Source organism: Rhinopithecus roxellana, chromosome 2 (genome assembly GCF_007565055.1).
Source record: "Rhinopithecus roxellana isolate Shanxi Qingling chromosome 2, ASM756505v1, whole genome shotgun sequence".
NCBI classification, from domain to species: Eukaryota; Metazoa; Chordata; class Mammalia; order Primates; family Cercopithecidae; genus Rhinopithecus; species Rhinopithecus roxellana.
This window is the reverse complement of record NC_044550.1, coordinates 48,021,303-48,043,473: the sequence shown is the minus strand read 5'-3', so window position 1 is coordinate 48,043,473 and position 22,171 is coordinate 48,021,303. Positions and strand designations below refer to the sequence as shown.

Genomic DNA, 22,171 nt, shown 5'->3' with positions numbered 1-22,171 from the left:
TGGCGCGTGCCTATAGTCCCAACTCAGGAGGTTGAGGCAGGAGAATTGCTTGAACCCAAGAGATGGAGGTTGCAGTGAGCTGAAATCGCGCTACTGCACTCCAGCCTGGGTGACAGAGCGAGACTCTGTCTCAAAAAAGGAGTTTACAAACAAGCTTAAAATACAATTCATCATCAGTGTTAGGTAATCAATATTTGAAAAGTTAAACTGACAACCCCGGTGTTTTAGTGGAGGTAACAGATTTGCTGTTTTCAATAAAGCTCAATTATTTCCAGAACTTCTTTTCCATTATGGCTGTTTTCTTAGTTACATGAATTTTCATACTGTTTCAGCTGCTTTTCAAAATGACCAGCAGTACATTTCAGTGTGATGGGAAATGGAACAAGGCAGCCTTACTTTAGGAAATGTGATGATTTAATTTTTGAAAATATGAACTATTTGAACTACTTTTATAATATTTTCTTCTGGTATGCCAGATACCTGTCTTTTATGGACAAAGTTATTTTACTCCCTTGAGATGTGCTCATCCACTCAGAGACGAGATTAGCAATAAAATCTTGTCCATTATGCAGGGGATGTTACAGTTAATGTGGAGGAAGCCCATGTAATTATGTGCACTCTTACAGATTCATAAGGTTTGCTTGATTATGTCTTATTTTGTTCAGTAATTTCTGGTGGGTTATGATGACTCATAAAACATGACAAGGTAGCCTAACTTCTAAAAGTGAAGGAAAAGGAAAAAGAAGAGACCAAGCAGGGGTACAGATTGGAGGCAGGAGTAACGCTGAGAGTGTAGCCCCTTTTGCTCATCACTGGCTCATGCTCTTCAGCTGCCAGTGGAAATAGGGCCACAGACTGGGTACAGCATTTCTGTGAGGAAATTATATAGTGGTATCGTGTGTGCTTTAAAACTACTTCAACTAGTGATTTTGTTATTGTTTAATACTTTTTATTCTAGTATGTTATTTACGAATCTATTTTGAAAATGTTTTAGGTGGATTTGGAATCTGTGCAGATTTTAGTTAATGACTGCTTTAATTAATACCATCTAGGGTGAAGCTTTAAGATTATATATGCTTTGAAATTCTATGTGTGTCTAGCGGTGTGATCAATGTATTTTCTCATTCACTTAGATTTATTGCCCCATTCTTAAAATTTGGAGTAGATAATCTCTCCTTTGGCTGATATTTGGGGATGATCCCTAAATCACTTTTGTAGTTCTGCCAGGAAGTGTGAATGGTTGTTTACTTTTGAGTTCATCTTGCAAAAGAACACCATTTATATTTAGTGGTCTTTGGCTACCACCCAGTTCTTGTATAGAGAATATAGGGAGATTTAATGTACTGGCTTTTCTTATAGAAATTAATTGGATTTGGTTATGTGTAGCAGAGACCAGCAAACTTAAAGAATCAGATAGTGAATATTTTAGGCTTTGTGGGCCGTATATGTCTCTGTTGCAACTGTTCAAATCTGCCATTGCAGCATAAAAGCAGACATAGTACATTAAAGAAATGGGTATGGGTGTCTTCCAATAAGACTTTATTTAGAAAAGCAGGCAGCCAGCCTAGGCTATGGTTTACCAACCCTTCATATGAAGCACCCAGCATCTAACTTAAATTTTGGATCGCTTGAAATATTCTTCAGGAGTAAAATTTCACAGGCTTCTCATTTATGCATTTATCTCGTGAACAGTTTTCAGAGGCTTTTGCTTTTCTATTAAACTCCTTTGGGCCTCTCTCAGGTGGATGATGTGATAGTTTAGCAGTGTATCTAATACCAAGACCCTTCCTTTTGAGTAGCAGAAAAATGGGCAAGGGAGAAAGAAGAAATCCACCTTGCATCGTGCCTTCTAATTTTATCTTTTGGTTGCTTTGCAGTGTTCCACAGTCCCTTCCAGAACCGGTGGCATCAGCACATTCCAGCAGTGCAGAGTCAGAAAGCACCAGTGACTCAGACAGTTCCTCAGACTCGGAGAGCGAGAGCAGTTCAAGTGACAGCGAAGAAAATGAGCCCCTAGAAACCTCAGCTCCGGAGGTACCGTGTCCCCCCTCGAGATGGCCACCTTAAATGGCAGCATTCTGCCCTTTGAAGCTAGAGTCTCTGCTAGGGGCCAGGACTGACCATGAGACTGAGTCGTTCTGTGCCATAGGGCAATGCTTTCCTGCTCCTACGCTGTCTAGAGCCATCTGTTTCTATTTATTTGCTTCTTACCAAATATTTAATAAAGGAGAGTTGGGAGAGAGGTCTTCTCTCCCCTGTTGAAAATGATAGGTCTTCTCTGTCGTTGCTAGTGGTGTTTTGAAGATCAACTCATTAAGACTGTTTGCACACCATTTTCTTTTCCCTTCTTTTAAAAAGAAAACTTGGTTTCAGTAGGCTGCTATTTTAATATTAATGAGAATTCTTTTTGAAATTTTATAAATGCATGAATTAAGGAAAGTAAAAGGAGACCGCCTGATTTAGCAAAGGGCAGGAATGTGAACTAGAAATAAGTCATCAGGAGTTCTATTTTCGAATCACTAAAAGCCATGCATTAAATTGATGGCAAAGTGGTTTTGTCAGGGTTCTGTTTCTTGCTCCCTTCTGCCCCATGTAAAACAGGGATGATGGTGTTTGCTTGTCACCCACCCTCAGGAGAATATTGTAAAGATAAACTGATAAGACTGAAAATCTTAAGCACTAAATAAATATAGAGGGTTTATGCTATTTACTGGATTGTGGAGCCCAAGAAATTATTAGTAACAGCTAACAGGGTTGCCAAATAACCTCGAAATTTGGGTAACGTTGTAAAAATTATGGTGGGGAAAGAAATTAATGAAAAGGGAAGGTATTCTTTTCTTTTTGGTGAATGAGACCAGCCCACATCGAGAAAATTATTCCAGATATTTAATATGGAAATGCTAGGAAATGAAGCTTTCTAATTAGGAAAGCATTAAAAAGCCTTCTGTATTTGTCTCTGTTTAGAAAGCAAAGCAGTTCCCGTGGGGCATTAACTGAATACATCTGGAGCTGATGTAGGGAGATTTAAGGGTCTTGTCTGAGGGTGAGGGAGGCTGAGAAAATAACTGGCTGTCATTTTCTGTTAGATGCGAATCTATGTCTGGCGCGGAAAATAAGAGCTTGATATGTTTTGGAGTGGACAGACATGCATCAGTATTAACTGCACTTGAAGTGCCTTTCAGATTTAGAAACTACATTGTATGTGTCTGGGGCTCTTTGTTTCCTTATATGATACTAATTGCTATTGAAATAATTTTTCTTTGCCTCAGGGAAAAGGATACTGAAAATGCTGTGCAGACAAATTGTGTAATGTTCACTGTTAACGTTTGTAAGATCTTTACTTTGTGTTTCACCTTATTCTTAAGAAAAATCTTCATGCTAGTTAGATTACTGACATCGAAAAGATAATTAAATAACATTTAATTAAAATAAAGTGGAAATGGTACAGATTTGGCTGAATAATTGAAACTTGATAGAAAGTCTGGTGTTTGTAGTAATGAGACATAGATATATTTTATTGCTTGAGAAGTTACTGGAATAGAGTGAAACCTCTTAGGTGTAAAATAAATGGTCCCCTCCTGCCTTATCTTTTAAAATCGCTTTACTAAAAAGGGCTAGTATTGGTATGTATTGCAGATCCAGACTTGTGGACAGTATGTGTTATGTACTGAGGCTCATCCTCCTGGGAATATTTTATCTTTGTTTAGATTTTAAATTTTGAATTTTTCCTAAAGTATTTAACTACATCTCTTTCCTTTTACAGTAAATACCTGCATTATTATAAATCTCTGGTGTTATTTGGGAGTAACACAAATTCCGTAATAAGTTGTACATACAGATATTAATGAAAATTCTTTTTCATTAATATTCCATAATCAGTACTGTATATTATGCAGTTTTCACTGTTTCTCACTCTTTTATGTCTTTTAATGTTTTGGGTATGTAGTAGGTGTATATATGGGTGTGTGAGGTATTTTGATACAGCCATATAATGCATAATAATCACATCAGAGTAAGTGGGGTACCCATCACCTCAAGCATTTAAAAAACGTTTTGCACTCATATTCCCCATAGCTATGTAGTGTTACTAAAAGAATAAATCTATATTTGCATAGCTCAGAACTTCTTAATTCAAAATCATAATTCATTCTAAAATATACTAACTTTTGCCAATTTATTAAAACACCTAATAAAAAATAATTATATCCTTTTTTTCCTATTTCCAATTTGCAGTATTTGGGTTGCACCGGCACTGGGAGGGCAGATTGGGGGTGGGGTGAGGAGAGGCAGAGAAAGAAATGAAAGTCCAGACCTTGATCCTCTAAACAAAGATAAAATGTTCCCAGGATATTTGAAAGTCTAAAACCTTGGCACTTTTATCTACTTAAACTTTATTTTTAAAAATGTTTTGTTTTCATTTTTATTTATTTATTTTTATTGAGACAGAGTCTCACTCTGTCACCCAGGCTGGAGTGCAGTGGTGTGATCTCGGCTCACTGCAAGCTCCGCCTCCCGGGTTCAAGTGATTCTCCTGCCTCAGCCTCCTGAGTAGCTGGGACTACAGGTATGTGCCACCACGTCCGGCTAATTTTTGTATTTTTAGTAGAGATGGGGTTTCACCATGTTGGCCAGGCTAGTCTCGAACTCCTGACCTCAAGTGACCCACCCACCTCAACCTCCCAAAGTGCTGGGATTACAGGCGTGAGCCACGGCGCCCAGCCTAAAAAATTTTTTAAATCAATCCCTTATGAAAACATTTTTTCCATCTCAGTACCCAAATAATATATCAAAGAAATTGTATCCATTTCACAGCTTAATAGTGGGTATACAGGATTGCCCCTACCTCTTCCCCTTGTCTGGCACAACTACTCAATTTTACCCTCAAATTGGGACATAGGCCTTCCTTCAGAACTTTTTAGGACTGTAGTGGAAGAATATATTTTATTTCTGTAACCAAGACAGTCTTAGGGACTACTAAATGTATCTCAGTACTATGCTGTTCTGGGGGTTGGGGGGAAACCAGATGTTATTTATACCAGGAATGACTTCCCTTTTGGGTTCACACTTAAATTGTCTTCTAAAGAGCATGCCAGGGATTGGGGTGTAGTTGTAAGTATAGCCAGTGGGTGAGGTGTGTCCATACCTTTCCTGAGGAAGAGTGTGAAGGCTTCATGCCTGTTGTGATTGGCAAGTGATGTCTCTCACTACCTTGTCCCATCAGTTAACCACTTATGTAACCACACCCTGAAGTCTCTGTAGGAAATCATGTTTGACAAGTAGGCATTGTGTGCTAATCTTTCTCTACTCTTAACCATTCTGCCTTCTTAGAATATTGAATACAGATTTAGATTACATGTGACAAAATGCCTGCCACTTAATAGTAGTTTCCTTCTTCCCTCCCTCTCTGCCCTTAAATTCAGATGACAGCATGGGTATACAGTTAACATAAGCGAAGGAAGCCATAAGGAAGATAATGTTATCATAAGCAGCAGTATGGGGTAAACAGAAAGAAAAAAGGAATTATGCAATCATCTTACTGTCCAAAGAATGTTCTTGCCTGGTTTTTTAAGTTTCTTAGTTCTGTTCCATTAGTCACACTAAACCCGAGCTGTCTACCTGATCATTTTATTACCTAACCTTTTCCTGGCCAAAAAGCCTTTATGTCATAGCCACATATTTTTCATCATTAGATTTTCATGTTTTATGGAGTAGAATTATTTGGGATGTTCCACTCGGAAAAATTGTCAGCAGTCTTTCTTCCCCTTAAAACTTTTCCACCTACTGGAGTGTTCTCCTTATCTATAATCTAAGCAAATAAATCTGAAGTAGGATGTCTTTCTTTCTTTTTTTTTTTTGAGACGGAGTCTCGCTCTTGCCACCCAGGCTGGAGTGCAGTGGCCGGATCTCGGCTCACTGCAAGCTCCGCCTTCCGGGTTTACACCATTCTCCTGCCTCAGCCTCCCGAGTAGCTGGGACTACAGGCGCCCGCCTCGTCGCCCGGCTAGTTTTTTGTATTTTTAAGTAGAGACAGGGTTTCACCGTATTAGCCAGGATGGTCTCGATCTCCTGACCTCGTGATCCGCCCGTCTCGGCCTCCCAAAGTGCTGGGATTACAGGCTTGAGCCACCGCGCCCGGCAGGATGTCTTTCAACTAACTTTCTGATGCATTATGTATATGACTTATTTCTACAAACCATCTCCCAGAGTGGATCTTTAAAGAAAATAGTATTTTTCTTAGATAAGGACATAAGGACAGCGATGTGTTCTCTTTAAAATAAATGTAACTATCTGTTAGACAATAGTATTTTTCTATATGATATGAAATTTATGGGTATAGTAGTCCACCTAGCAGAATACTCATATATCTCATGCACCCACTATGTGCGAGATAGAGTAGCGGAACTTAGAGACACAAGAGTCTCTGTCATTCTTTTAATAAGGTGTAATAGCCGAGCTGGAGAGACGTGGTGGGATGCAACAGCAGTTAATATATCGACAAAGGTTGAACTAACAGTTAAGATAACAAGCCAGGAACCTCTGTTTTTATGCCACGCAATTGTACATTCTCATTGCCCCTGACTGTATGCCTCCCTTTGTATCTTAGAAGCATAGGTGCTGTTTCAGACCAGGTTGCTTGTAATGAGAGATTTGATGTATGACTTTTTTTTTTTTTTTTGAGACCGAGGTGTCACTCTATCACCCAAGTTGGAGTGCACATGGCTCACTGCAGTCTCAAACTCCTGGGCTCGAGCAATCCTCACCTTAGCCTTCTGAGTAGCTGGGACCACAGGCATATGCCACCTCTCCTGGCTAACTTTTTACTTTTTTGTATCAATGAGGTATTGCTATGTTGCCCAGGCTGGTCTTGAACTCCTGGGCTTAAAGAATTCTCCTGTGTTGGCCTTCCAAAGCTGAGATTATAGGCGTGAACCACCGTGTTGGTCCAATGTTTGACTTTTAAAGGGTTCACATGGGATTAAATGCTTGGCTAATGTGACCCAGCTGACTTCTTATCAAGGTGTAAAAATTGCAAATCAGTATATACTACATGTGATATGATAACTTTGTCACATGTAAATGTTTACTACATAATGTTTTTAAGTAAAAGAGAGAAATGGGCCTGTTATTCTAGTGCTTTGGAAAACTGAGGCAGGAAGATCACTTGAGGCCAGAAGTTTGAGGCTGCAGTGAGCTATTATCATGCTACTGTACTCCAGCCTGGGCAAGAGAGTGAGACCCTATCACACACAAAAAAGAGAAATCTCTTCTTGAATAAAAGTCATCTGTAGTTGAAAAATATGTCAAAACAAGGATAAAATATGAGCCCACTAAAACTTAGTTTATTCATTAGCTGCCTTCTGCAGATACTTGATGAAATGATTTTTTACTCATTTCCTCTTGTTATTCCTTAATAGAGTAGTTCACATACCAAAATGTGTCAATTCTGTTTAAATTATACTATAATTACCATTAGAATATATTATAAAGATTTCTCAGCAGTTGGCAGTTGCCTGTTGGTTAATACTTGCTATTATCAAATTTCTAAATCCCACAAAAAAGTGAAGGTTGCTTTAAGAGTTAATTGTTATAGATCTTATAACTTGAGGAGGATAACCGGAACCTAAATTCTGGTTTTGGAGGGGTTCGCTCCTCTGCAGGACAGTATTGTATAAGTGGGTGACTAACACAAAAGAATGATTTGTCATCAGTTAACACTTTTATTTCTTTCCTTATTTTTAGCCTGAGCCTCCAACAACAAACAAATGGCAGCTGGACAACTGGCTGACCAAAGTCAGCCAGCCAGCTGCGCCACTGGAGGGTCCTGGCAGCACAGAGCCCCCACGGCGGCGCCCAGAGAGTAAGGGCAGCAGCGACGGTGCCACGAGTCAGGAGCGTTCTGAATCCAAAGATCCTCCCCTGAAAAGCTCCAGCAAAGCCCCCCGGGCCCCACCCGAAGCCCCCCACCCCAGAAAGAGGAGCTGTCAGAAGTCCCCAGCACAGCAGGAACCCCCACAGAGGCAAACTGTTGGAACCAAACAACCCAAAAAACCTGTCAAGGCCTCTGCCCGGGCAGATTCACAGGCCAGCCTGCAGGTGGAAAGGGAGGCGGGACTTCTTCCCTACGGCTCCAGAGACCAGACTTCCAAAGACAAGCCCAAGGTGAAGACGAAAGGACGGCCCCGGGCCGCAGCAAGCAAAGAGCCCAAGCCAGCAGTGCCCCCCTCCAGTGAGAAGAAGAAGCACAAGAGCTCCCTCCCTGCCCCCTCTAAGGCTCCCTCAGGCCCAGAACCCACGAAGGACAATGTGGGGGACAGGAGCCCTGAGCACTTTGCTCTTGTTCCCCTGACTCAGAGCCAGGGCCCGCTCCACAGTGGCAGCGGCAGCAGGACTAGTGGCTGCCGCCAAGCCGTGGTGGTCCAGGAGGACAGCCGCAAAGACAGACTCCCATTGCCTTTGAGAGACACCAAGCTGCTCTCACCGCTCAGGGACACTCCTCCCCCACAAAGCTTGATGGTGAAGATCACCCTAGACCTGCTCTCTCGGATACCCCAGCCTCCCGGAAAGGGGAGCCGCCAGAGGAAAGCAGAGGATAAACAGCCGCCCGCAGGGAAGAAGCACAGTTCTGAGAAGAGGAGCTCAGACAGCTCAAGCAAATTGGCCAAAAAGAGAAAGGTGAGTTCTGGGGAGACTGCCCTGACTCCAGTGTGGACCATCCTTGCTGTTGGCCTGATGGTATCTTTGATCCGCCTTTGATTTAGGCCCAGTTGAGTTGTCTCACAAGTCTTTGCTTTGATTTGCTGTAGCCTTTGTGCCTTCTACCAGCGTTACCTGTCTGGACTTTGCTTCTCATTCTGCATATGGGCATTAACACGTGTTGTGTCCCTCCATCAGTCTTGCTAGTTTAAAAAAGGTGAGGCAGTCATTAAAAACGATAGCTTCTTTTAGGATAATGTAGCATCTAAGGCTGCCCCCACCCCCCCTCTTTTTTTTTTTTTTTTTAAGGCAAGGTCTTGCTCTGTTGCCCAGGCTGGAGTAGTATGATCTTGGCTCACTTCAGCCTCTATCTTTGGGGTGGAATGATCCTCCTACCTAAGCCTCCTGAGTAGCTGGGACCACAGGGGTGTGCTACCACGCCCAGCTAATTTTTGTATTTTTTTGTAGAGGTGGAGTTTCACCATGTTGGCCAGGCTGCTCTTGAACTCCTGAGCTCAGGTTATCCACCCGCCTCTGCCCAAGTGATGGGACTATAGGCATGAGACACGATGCCCAGCCTCATTTCCATTTATTCTTATAACTGGCATTTACCACCTGGCCCATTAGGTTTTGTCCATTAGGTTAGAAATTGAGATATTATATTAATTGAAATGTTAATTCATATTCTGAATTATTAAAAGAACTGCTCTGTACAAATTTTACTCTCGTAGTAGGATCTTTTATACCAATATCACATCCATATTTTAACACATGACCATACAACACCTCATTACAGTTACTAACATATGGTTAGTGTCTCATTGAGTAATATAGGCTGATAATGGCACATTGCAAAGTGTTGACCACATCATTTTATTTATTATAATTTTGGAAGATTCTTTTGGATACAGAATGGCCAGAGTAAAAAAAAAAATTGCTGCATTATTTAAGATTGTCTGTTACTTGAACATGCTGCTATTTTAGACAGTCTCCTTTTATTTTGAATCATTGAGCTCTTGTTCTATTTGTTGCTTTTTCATGATGATGAAAGATTAGTGAGCTTTTCTCCAGTAGCATTCCCAAGCCAACTTGCCCAAGTATCAGAGACAAAGACACAAGAAGGGCCAACTTTCTCCTGCTGAGAAGGAAATAAAATTTTTAACACTCTTGTAAGTACATGAAAAACTTCTTACTCAGCTGTGGAAGTTGAGCTAAGAATAACAAAGGGAAAAAAGATTGTGAAGCCTGCTGTCATGTCTGAGATTTGACTGATGAATCCACTGGTTTAAAAATATAACCCGACTTTACCGAATAGTAAAGGGCGACTGCTTTCTTCAGAACCTCCTCGCAGCAGACTAGAGGATGTGTATTGCCACCACGTTTGCAGCAGGCAAGTTGAGTGGGATGGTATCCGTGCTAATGAGTGCTCTGTCTCATCTAGAAGAGGGCATATTTTCATGCCAGAAACTTCTTTAAACTTTTTATATGGGATGGATTAGGGTGTGTGTGTGTGTGTGTGTGTGTGTGTGTGTGTGTGTGTGTGTGAAAGGTACAAAACTTTATGGAGAAAATTGTGATGGACCTGGTTAGGAAAAAGATACCTGCATCTGATAAGACCTGAGAAAACTTCAGGAACACACTCATGTAGCTCCCTGTCCTGGTAAATCTCTCACTTGTCTCCCAGCTGCTGTGGTCTTGTGTGGTCTCCAGTGCTGACCGTCTGCATAGCTCGGGTGGGGACAAGTGTTCACTTCTGAAAGGATTACTTACCAGGTGGAAATGTTAGAACCTGGAGGATCCCCCAGAGAGCTCAGTCTAGTTCATACCCCAGTGCAAATCTAGAAGTGTTGCTTGAGGCCCTAGAAAGGGAAACTTCCAGCTCTCTCTGTTGACTGTGGGAACTGTGCCCTCTAAAAGCCGTTCCCAGGTTTTGGCTGAGCACCTCTTGAGCAGCTCATTTATCTTTCTGTTTAGAGCATGAAGAAATAGTGATCCCTTCATCTTAATCGAGTGCATGATTTCTTCAAAAGGCTGTCGAACTGCTGAGAGATCTGACCTGGGAAACAGTCTGCCTCTTTGGTACCCTCAGTATTGATGTCTGACCCACTGGTTCCAAACTCTGGCTACACATTACAGTCACCTGGGAGCCTTTAGCACTGATGACGGGAATCCCCAACCCCCACTGGTATTTAAAAAATTCCTCTGGTAATCCTAGTGCCTATCAGGGCTGGAAACCACTGAAGCAGAGCCGTACTACAGGGCCCAAGAGCGTACAAAGCTAGTTATTTGGATCCAAAATTGGTCAAGTGTGCAGTGTTTAGACATCATGATCTAGGCAAACAGAATTCCTGGCCTGAAATATGTCACTAGTTACAAACATTAGAAGCTTTCAGGTAAATAAATATAAAGAAACAGTCAACTGTGTTCTTACTTCTTCTTCAGAGAATCGTGTGTCGTTTGGTTTAACTTCCTGCTGGATTCCAGGTGGGAGATGAGCGTATTAATCTCATTATTTATTGTAGAAGACAGGTTGTCCCCCCTTCCTCATTAGTGCCCTGACTGCTTATTCGGGGTTCTCTGCCCCTGGCCCTCTGACTAGCATGGTTGCTCCAGCAGGCACCAGTGTGTGGGTCTGCTCTCCATGGCAGAGACAGGGCTGTCAAGTTTGGGTACTGCTAACATTTGGATAATGAGGATATTTTTCATTTTCTTCATTTTAAATGTGAACATTAGAAAAAGCTCTGTGAGCATATAGTCAGAGCAACAGAAGAACATGCTTGATCCCTCACATTAGTGGAATTTAGTGTTTTTATTTAAAGGCCTGTTAGAGTCTGTCCCTCTCTTGGCACAAAATTTAGCAAATATTTTCTTTCAGAATATTTACAGATCCTTGAATCCACTTCAGACTTAAAAGTGTATGAAGATGATCACAAAGAGTTAATGGTGGCCAACAGCTGTGATGAAGTCATTAGACACGGCACCTATAGAAATGCACATGCATTTTTTTTTACTACTCTACAGCCGTGGGTAAGGAACAATGCATGAGGAAGAGTAGAGAAAACTGTGAGGGTAAATATGCGTGACCTCATGTCGTGTTCTTTACATAAACTACTGAATTTCATCAGTCTGATTACAGTTTAGATTTTCTAATACCAACTTATGTTTTCTTTTAAAAAATTTTTATTTTTAGCTTAGAGACTATTCTGTTAATTCATCTACTTATTTTTTAGAGACAGGGTCTCGCTCTGTTGCCCAGGCTGGAATGCAGTGGCATAGCTCACCAACCTCAAACTCCTGGGCTCAGGTGACCCTCCTGCCTCAGCCTCCTTAGTAGCTTGGACTACAGGCACATGCCACTGTACCCAGCTAATTTCTTTTTATTTTTTGTAGAGACAGAGTTTCACTTTGTTGCCCAGGCTGGTCTTGAACTTGGGACCTCTAGCAACCCTACCTCTGCCTCCCAAAGCAGTGGAGGTACTGGTTGAGGGCAGTTGTCTGGCTCATTGGTGTTTTGAACAAAGAATTGGACAAAATGCACAAAAAACCAAGGCAGTGAAAACAGAGATTTATTTTAAATGAAAGTATGCTCCACAGGGTGGGAGCTGGCTGTAGTAGCAAGAGGCTCAGGAACACTGGTTCTTCTGGGGTTTGTGTGCCCTCTAGAGGTGTCCCATTGGTTCACTCTAGTGGCCCACGACTGGTCTGATTGGTTGTAGGGGGGACCAATCAGAGTTACTTTCGTTTTCCAGCTACCACACAGAAAAAGGAGGGGTTGAAAAGGGAGTAGCCTCTGATATCCAGTCAGTGTAGGTGGGCCTAAGGTTCCCTGCCTCCAGACCCTATTCTCCTGCCTCAAACTGGGGTTACAGGCATGAGCCACCATGCCTGGCCTATGTTTTCTTCTTTAGAATTCTTAAACCAAGCTTAATTTTTTCCAGATTTGGAAGAAAAGTTGAACTCAAGAACTACAATATATATATACAGTAATATGCAACCAGGCCAGTGCAATTGGGAGCCTTCTAAAAATGTACCTAGCTGGGCACAGTGGCTCACATTTGTAATCCCAGCCCTTTGAGAGGCTGAGGTGGGTGGATTGCTTGAGCCCAGGAGTTCAAGACCAGCCTGGGCAACTCTGTGAGACCCCATCTCTGGGGGGAAAAAAAAATTTTTTTTTTTTTTTTTTTTTAATTAGCCAGGCGCAATGGTGCATGCCTGAGGTCCCAGCTACTTGGGAAGCTGTGGTGGGAGGATCACTTGAGCCCAGGAGTTAAAGGTTGCAGTGAGCTCTGATTGAGTCACTGCACTCCAGTATGGGCAACAGAGTAAGACCCTGGCTCTGAAAAAAGAAAAATAAACACCTAATGTGCATAGAGCTACATGTGTGAGCCTTGCATTGGTCTAGGAACTCATGGAGATAATTCCTCACTTCATTCAGTCATCTTACAGATTCCTTTCAAATGAAGGATAGTCTGTCTTAATTGTCATTTGGATGAATAACTGAATAAGGAGGTGCATTCATTCAAGTCTTTCTTTTCCTTTTTCTAAATAATTGCTTTGCTGACCAAGACACTTTAACTTTTTTGGGAAAGACGTTCCAGTGCTATCGTGTATGTGTTTTGAGGAGTGAGGAAGGGAAGTTATGATGTGTAGGAGGAAAATGCAGCTTTATTGCAGGGAGTGATTGGTTCAGTCCTTCCCTTCCATCCAAGATCTGACTGTCTTTTCTTGGTTTATTGCTCCAGATCAGCACCCCTGGTTATCTTTCAAAATGAAAGCTCATCCCTTCTGCTTGACTAAGGCCATTTACATCTAAATTTCTCCAGGCCTGTTAGTTACCTTGAGGAGAACACCACAGCCATATGCATGTGATAGCTTAGGCTGTTCTGAATCATCCGTTCCCTCACCAAAGAGAAAAGTGGATGAATTTCCCTTTTCTGTAGCACTCATCCCAGTGAACACAACCTGTTTGCATAGCAAGTCCCTGGGCCTGATCTTGGTGCAAACTTAAATTGATGTCCCTTGTGTCTTTTTCGTATTGAATCTCCTTCTGAGGCGAATCACAGGGAAGTCCCTGAATTTCCCCAAAGACTGCTTCTCCAGTTTTCTGTGTTCCATGTGCTACCAAGCTCATTTGCTTCCCTTTGGAAGAAGATAATAGAGCCTTAGAATTTAGGTGTGGAAAGAACCTTAGTGGTCCCTTGATCAGCTGCCACCTTTTATAGATGAGATCCAGAAAGGCACTAACATGGCTTGGCTGCTGAGTAAAAATAGATCTGCAGCTCAGGCATGCTGTCTCCTCCCAGTCCGGTGATCTTTCCTCTTTTTCACACGTGTTTCTGCGTACAAGTGTCTGTTGGGAGGATTCTCAAGAGGCGCACAAGGTCAGCGTACTGGCTCTGACGCTGCCGGTGAATAAGGCGGTTACCACGTCAGCCCTGGCTTGGTTCCTCCATGGCCCCCACCGTTGCCACTCAGTACCACACACATTCCTACTCCACTTTAGCTCCTCCTGCAGATGCTCCCATCTTCCTCCAAAGCCAAGCTCCTGGTTAACTACATCTTTCCATCTGCTAGAATCTCTGTGGCCCCAAATAAGTGTCAGTTCTGGAAAAAGCCACCTTTTCCCTGCTTCCTCCAAGTGTCTGCTGGGTGAGCCAGCTGCAGGGCAGCGCAGCCCGCCGAGAGGCTTTCCCTGACGGAAACTGACTCTGCCCCTTGCAAGCCCATGTCTTCCTTTTATGGCCTTCGCTCTTGCCCTGTGCTCCACTGTGGGTGGAGCAGTATCTGGCAGATGATCAGGGCTGCCTGACCCAACAGGTTAAGAAAAGCAAACAAGTCTGTGAGGACCAATTCGTCAGCCAGCAGCCTCCCTTTGTGGAAGGTGAGGCACCGTCCTTGAGACACTTAACCTAGTAGAAAAAGAATTTCTGAAACCCATACCTTAAGCCAGATTCCCTGAAGGGGGGGTGTGGGGGTGACCTGGGGGATAAACCACAGGGCAAAGGGACTTCTTTTTCCTCCTGAAGAGAGAGTATCACTCTCATCTGAATGGCTTCTTGACCCAGAAAAATCTAAAGAACACCGTGCCTCCTGTTTTTTGGCAGGTCTTGTTCTTGGAATTTTGGTCTGCATTTCCGCTCACCCAGTATTGCATGGCTCCCAGGTTAATGACCCTTTCCTACATCCATCCACTTAAAGTTGTAGTGCAGTCCTGCATCCAGTGACCTCAGCTGTGTCCCTGAGCTGTTAAGCTGAATTTCTGTGCCACTGACAAATACCAAGTGCCTACTCTGGGGAAGCCTCTGTGATTGTTCCAGAGAGAAGATGACAAAGTTCCAAGTGCATAGTGTACAAAAAAATACTAACCTCCTGCCCACTGGCTTGATTTCAACAGTTAAGCAAAATCAACAGAAGGGGATTTTTGCTTTAAAGTTTGATGGCTTGCTTTCTACCAGCTTATAGAATAGTATCTGCTTCTAGACCGTTAAATATCAATATAAAGCATATTATTCCAGTAAGTGCCAATGCAGTTGTTAGATGCTGGCGCTGAAGTTAGTGCTTGCTGGTTTCTCTCTTGTTGGCTGTCTACTTGAGTCACCGATTGGCACAGCCAGAGCTGTAACCAGTCTGTGAGGATTGATTTGCCCTAACTTGTATCTTCATATGTGGTTTATAAGGTCTGCCAGATTGGCTTATAGTCACAACCAGCATGTCCTAAGCAAAATGAAACTATACGAACAAAAATCAGCTCTCATTCCACTGCTAGACTTTGGTATTTTCTTTAAGAAGTAGCCTTGTTAAATGCTTAGTTTTGCCTTGGGGGGCCTTAATGTGTCATTAACTGCCTGGAAATACCTTTCATTGAAAACAGTATATTTTACTACCTCATGTTCAATTTAGTATCCATCTGTATATTTTAGCAAATTTTGACTTTTCAAAGTTTCTGTCTTGTAATGTTTCTTGGGCCGGCTATACTTCCTTTCATCTAAAACTCACTACAGTTCACTGGGCCGTTTGGTAATAGGGTAACCTGGGCATAATTAGGTGCTTGATTGACAAAGGAGTTACCAGTACCAGAAGTCAGTTTCTATTTTAACCCCATCATTTCCAATTGATTCGTTTTCTCTCCACCATTATTCACTGTCTCTCAAGTGTTGCCACTGTGAGTTGTTGAACGGAGGTTTGTATGCTGTGCAGAGCCCTGTCGCAATGTCCCAGCAAGCTGCTTTTGGTGTGTGGCAGCACCTTTAACCTCTAAATTGTGCTCCGGGATCTGCTGTAAGTCCATACTTGCAGGAGAAACAGCTGTGTAGAGTTTCCTATTGCATTTCGTTTGTGGGTTTAGAACTCGGTTGCTCATTTCATATATTATCTCCTTTTTCAGTCCTTCAAGGTACATTTTTCCAACTTCTCTAATGAATGATTACATTTCTGAGTAGCTGATCTGTTTTTATCTTATCTAAGCAATATATTTATAATTTTTTCTTTGCATTGGCTAATCTGATTAGTAGTTCAGAATTAGTAGTTCAGAACCCAATTTGCAGATTATCTATAGCAAACTCTGAAGAACTGTGCTGTCAAGTAGAAATACAGTATAAGCCACATATGTAATTTAAACTTTTCTAATACCACATTAAAAACTGTAAAAAGGGGAGGAAATGGAAAATTAGTAAAAAAAAAAATTTCTTTTTGAGACAGAGTCTCATTCTGATGCCCAGGCTGGAGTGTAGTGGCGCAATCTCAGCTCACTGCAACCTCCACCTCCTGGGTTCTAGTGATTCTTGTGCCTCAGCTTCCTGAGTACCTGGGACTACAGGTGCCCACCACCACACTCGGCTAATTTTTGTATTTTTAGTAGAGATGGAGTTTCACCATGTTGGCCAGACTGGTCTTGAACTCCTGAGCTCAAGTCATCCATCCACCTTGGCCTCCCAAAGTGCTGGGATTACAGGCATGAGCCACCATGCCCAACCTAACATTGTAATAATTATATCTAATCTAGTATACCTAAAAGATTATTAATCAACTCCCAAAATATGTATGTCTGTTATATATCAATAAAAAAATCACTTAACATAAAAATACTACATTCCCCTTTTTGTACTAGGTCTTTATTTCAGATTAACACCATTCAAGTTCAGGTGCTCCCTAGATCTAGCTGTGGCTGCCAGATGGTAGCGTACAGGACAGTGAGAACTGATAGCCTTCCGAGGATACAAGCCTTCACTTGGACTTAATTTCTTTCTTCCTCCTGTATTTTCCCTTCTTAACGTTTTTACTTGTGCACGTACTGCAAGATTAAAAACAGGTGTCTTTGTAAGCGACTCTGAAAGAAGCCGTTTTGAAACAAGACACTGCATAAATGAATAAAAGTGTTTTTTCCAAAGGAGTCTCTGAAGGGCTGGATGGATGTGCATGCGGGCACACTAATTTGTAGGATGCCAGGAGAAGGGATTTTTTTTTTTTTTTTCTGTTTTCTATTATTTTGTGTGGAGCCAGACTGCTTATTGGTGTCTGGGCAGATTTTGAGCCTACACATCTTAAATTATTCATTTTTCTTAAATTCAGGAGGAGAGGAAGACATAGTGGTGAAAATTGGGGCCTCCCGCAGTTAATTTGAAGATTTTTTTTTTTTTTTTAAGAGAGGATTTCAGGTTTGTTAGGGATTGTCCTAAATTGACTGGCGTCCCAGATTTCTAACTTGGTGACGTGACACTTGGGAGGTTTGGTTCTAAATACACGTGAGAATTAACTGAAGGGCCTCACCCACCACTTACCTGCCACCTGCTAGACTGTGTGGGCTTCCTCCTGAACCCAGAGCCGTGGGAAGGAGGCTGGCAGGGAGTCTGCACATCAGACTCCTTAGAAAGCTGGTGTATGTGCTAACAAGTGAGGCACGAGAATACCAGAGAGACTTTCGTCATGAAGAGTTCTGTGTTGTTTTAATGATTAAATGTATTTAGTGCTTTACTTGGTATACATGGATGCTTTGGAGGTACTTAAATTCTTTTTTCTTTTTTTTTTTAAACTCTACTTTCAAGGTAACAAGTTAGAGATACTTAAATTCAGTAGTGACAGATTCCCTTTTCCTTACTTCCACTAAAATATTTACAGTCTTTTCACATTTTTTTTTGGAAAATAGAAACATGTTTCTGTATATGGAGAGATATAAAGACAGTATTAAAAAAATTGTATCAGTGGAGGGGAAAAAAATGTTAGCTAGAATCCCAGAGCAACTATTTCTATTGTTGTTGTGTATCCTTGTGGTCCTTTCTATAGAATACACAGGGGATTTTGTAGATGGTTTCCTTTCAACATTATACTTATTTTTCAGTAGAAAATAAAGTAAGCTTTAAGTAGTCCATTTTGAATTTTATACAAACAATAAACTAGTGGATGTAAGTGGATGGTTCTTTTGAAAGAAGTTGGAGGAAACCTCATAAAAAACATCTCTGTATTATTTGATGTAAATATGCATGTTTCATGGATTCTTTTCTATTTAGAAAAACATCAGTGGTCTATTGAAGTCTACTTGCCTGGATTGTCTGTTACTTTAGACATCTTCCTTTTCCTGCATGGGAGGAATGATTTTTCTTTATGCAAAAAAATCTGTCTCGATAGAAATCACGTCAAATCTACATTGTTCCCTGCCAACTCCCCATCACACTCACACACACACAGACACCCATGGTAAGTACTAATAGGGTTGCTGTGCATACGTAAATGTCTCCAAAGGTTAATTTACCCTCTTTGCCTTTTCTATCTTTTCTTTTCTGTTTTGTTTATACTGTTATGTTGGTAATAATTTGCTTTGCTGATTATACTGTAATAACAGGGTGAAGCAGAAAGAGACTGTGATAACAAGAAAATCAGACTGGAGAAGGAAATCAAATCACAGTCGTCTTCATCTTCATCTTCATCCTCCCACAAAGAATCTTCTAAAGCAAAGTGAGTATAGAGATTAGCAGCCACCTCATCTCTACGCAGATCAACACTTCTTGGGTCTTGACAGAGCAAAGACATTTTTCTTCTGCAGTAGAATCAGTGGATTAATAAAGTCAAGCTCATTTGGACAATGTATTAAGTTTGTTTTTGTTTCTTGCATCTTTGAGGACCTTACAGGAATTAACAATTCATGTGGCAGCAAATTTGGATTTATCAGAAACATTTTCACTATGGGTAATTTCTTTAGACATCTGGATTTTTTTTTCCCTAAGGGAAAGAAAGAAAGGTGCCATTATTTCTACTTTGCAGAATTGGAAACAAAGACACAGAGAAAATGACTTGTCCAAAGTCAAATAATTCTTACTGAGTGTTGGAGCCAGCATTTGGACTCTGGGAGCCTGTGTTCAGTGCTCCTTCTTGTAGAGATGACTAAGAATCTTTCGGGCAATTCAGTGTCTGTTGCTGGGAGGAGGGGTGGCAGGTGAGAGGTGGGAGTGCCAGGAAGATGTAAATATAACAAGCAACTATTATTTACTCTGATTTACTCAAGAAATTGCTTCAAAAAATGTCTTGGCACAAGCAAGTGCATAGTGTCACCGTGTGGGAACCGACAGAGATGAGGAAGGCTCAGATGTGGAGGGTGCGGCTCCACTCGCCTTCTCGTCAGGGAAAGGCACGGTTTGGGAAGCAGCTGAAGCAAGCGTTTGGAGTGATTGGGGAAAGTCAGGACCATTGACAGACTCTGCAAGCTTAGAAATTATACAGCTCATTTATCACTAATGGGTAGGGCTAGATTTTTGAAAGGCCTCAAAAAGTCCCAGAAGTTTGGCCTGTTTACAACTGGTACAACTTTGTGATACCCTAATCTTTTGTGCCAGCAGCCGGTTTGTAACTAAACAGCGAAGCCAAGTGATGTGTGCTTTGCCTCCCCTTAGTTTTACATGATGTTTCACTCCAGGCCCTCCAGGCCCTCCTCAGAGTCCTCAAAGAAGGAAATGCTCCCCCCGCCACCTGTGTCCTCGTCCTCCCAGAAGCCAGCCAAGCCTGCACATAAGAGGTCAAAGCGGGAAGCAGACACCTGTGGCCAGGACCCTCCCAAAAGTGCCAGCAGTACCAAGAGCAACCACAAAGACTCTTCCACTCCCAAGCACAGAAGAGTAGAGGGGAAGGGCTCCAGAAGCTCCTCGGAGCACAAGGTGAGCGGCGGCGGCGGCCATTGTGTAAGGTGGGATGCACTGCTGTACCTTTACGTTCCCAAAGAAGACGAGTTCCTAATGATGGCACTTCACAACTGTCCATTGCTTTTAATAAGGCAATTGTTTGTGTTTAAAATGCTAGTTCTTGGAGGGAAAGTGAAAGGTAGTTAATAATACACAAAGATTTAGGTGTCAGTTTATTATTATTATAGTGATTTCAGAGGTGAAAAATCAAAATAGATTTTTGTGCTAGTTTTTGATTGGGTGTTTTACAGTAACAAATAGTTCCCCTGTGTAGTTGTGCTTTGAATATTTGATCTCAGATACTTTCATTCTAGGTTATAATGGGGAAAAAATTATCCACTTTTTCTCAAAAGTTCCTCTCTTCCTGTTAATCTGGGTGGAGCGAGGTGGTGTGTTTGGATTGACTAAGAGAAAATGTTGTGTGTGGCTTTGTGAGTTCTCTGATCTCTTGGACATTCTGGAACCACTGCTTCAGTTGAATCTGTAGCTGAGGAAGTGTTTAACCAGGGTCGGTTGTGCACTGTTTGATTTACTCTTTTTTGAAACTACTCTTTTGGGCTATTTAAGAGGGATGGTACTTTTAGGACAGTGGTCTTCAATGTTAGAGTGTAATCTGTATACTGATTTTATTTTTTTGAAGGGTTCTTCCGGAGATACTGCAAATCCTTTTCCAGTGCCTTCTTTGCCAAATGGTAACTCTAAACCAGGGAAGCCTCAAGTGAAGTTTGACAAGTAAGACTTCAGATGCTTGCTTCTTGTTCTTTTTTGTTTGTTTTCAATTTTTTTTTTTTTTTTTTTTCAAAGATGGAGTCTCGCTCTGTCACTCAGGCCGGAGTGTAGTGGCACGATCTCGGCTCACTGCAACCTCCACCTCCCAGGTTCAAGTGATTCTCCTGCTTTAGCCTCCCAAGTAGTTGGGACTACAGGCATGAGCCATCATGCCTGGCTAACTTTTTTTGTATTTTTAGTAGAGACGGGGTTTCACCATGTTGGTCAGGCTGGTCTCGAACTCCTCACCTCAAATGATCCACCTGCCTCGGCCTCCCAAAGTGCTGGGATTACAAGCATTGAGCCACCGCACCCAGCCACTTATTGCTCTTTCTTCCTCCATTTTCTCCTCCCCTCCTTATTTCCACTTCTCCTTCTTTGTTTACCCTCTGCCCTCCCCTTGCTGTCCTCCCATCCTTTTTCACTCTTGGTCTTAAGTTATCTTACCCTAGTCTAGTAATCTTTGGCTCATATAACCTGTCCCTGGTTTTTCTTCTTTTTCAGACAACAAGCAGACCTTCACATGAGGGAGGCAAAAAAGTTGAAGCAGAAAGCAGAGTTAATGGTTAGTATTGGCTCTTCATCTCTTTGGTAGAATATTTTCTCATAGTAAAAAAAAATTTTTTGATAGTCTCCATTCTACTGTATTCCCTATCACTCAGCGTATGTGTGGTGGAAAGAGGGGGGTGCAGCAGGCACAGGAGAAAGGAGTGTGTGGGCCCTACCATTGGCCACAACATATGCACGCAGCAAAATCAGGACCTTATTGATTAAGCGGTAGGTGGTTCTTGGTGATATTATTTTCTTTGGCTCCACTGATTCAGTCTGATCATGGGCAGAGATATAGAGGACCTAGTCACACGTTTTATATCTAAGTCAGTGAAAGTTAATCTACCTGCTGGTGATTTAATGCATAGGTGCCTTTTTATTCCACTGCATCAATTCCTTGGATGTGAAAAATGAGTCCTGCTGTTGAAACTCAGTCAGTGTGTGTTCACTCTAAAACATTTCACAAGGCAGGGAAGCCTGTTTACATTCCAAAATTATCTTACAGCCTTGAGAGGCTGACCCAAAGGAAGAGTTGAGCTAGGCTATTAGATGAGATTTTAAGATGAAGGTAATGATTATACTGTTGGTAAACATGCTTTAAAGACATGAATTCTCTTTACCTATTGGCTTTTGGACTTTCTGAAAGATGGTGGTTTTGTAGTTCATTGTGTACATAATTACGCTTTTACATCACTACTGCAATAAATATAATGAGATAATGTTTGCCCTTTGTCATATGTAGATATCCAAGACTCTGGGGATTTTGCTTATGTAGTGAGTCCCTAAACCTAAATCCCCACAAATGCAAAAATGCAAAAACCTCCCTGAAAAACCATATGTTGAACTTTGTTACACAGAGGAAGGGCATGAGTTGACTTTTTTGGTCCACATGTAAACCTAACCACACATTTCAGACACCCACAGGGGTCTGAATCAGATTGATTCACCAACAAGATCCTGGCCTGGTGCTCTTCAACTTGCCTCATCTGCAGACC

At 41.8% G+C, this 22,171-nt stretch overlaps 1 protein-coding gene across 7 annotated transcripts in view; it reads left to right on the top strand.

Annotated features, from left to right (window-relative positions):
* AFF1 (AF4/FMR2 family member 1) overlaps window positions 1-22,171 on the top strand; it is a 211,342-nt gene that overhangs the window by 175,669 nt on the left and 13,502 nt on the right. For all 7 annotated transcript variants that reach the window (XM_030915927.1, XM_010383134.2, XM_030915925.1 and 4 more), the window contains 6 exons: window positions 1,878-2,034; window positions 7,741-8,673; window positions 18,530-18,642; window positions 19,598-19,835; window positions 20,500-20,591; window positions 21,132-21,192. In XM_030915927.1, the coding sequence (XP_030771787.1) occupies window positions 1,878-2,034; window positions 7,741-8,673; window positions 18,530-18,642; window positions 19,598-19,835; window positions 20,500-20,591; window positions 21,132-21,192 (1,594 nt within the window). The remainder of the gene's footprint in view (window positions 1-1,877; window positions 2,035-7,740; window positions 8,674-18,529; window positions 18,643-19,597; window positions 19,836-20,499; window positions 20,592-21,131; window positions 21,193-22,171) is intronic.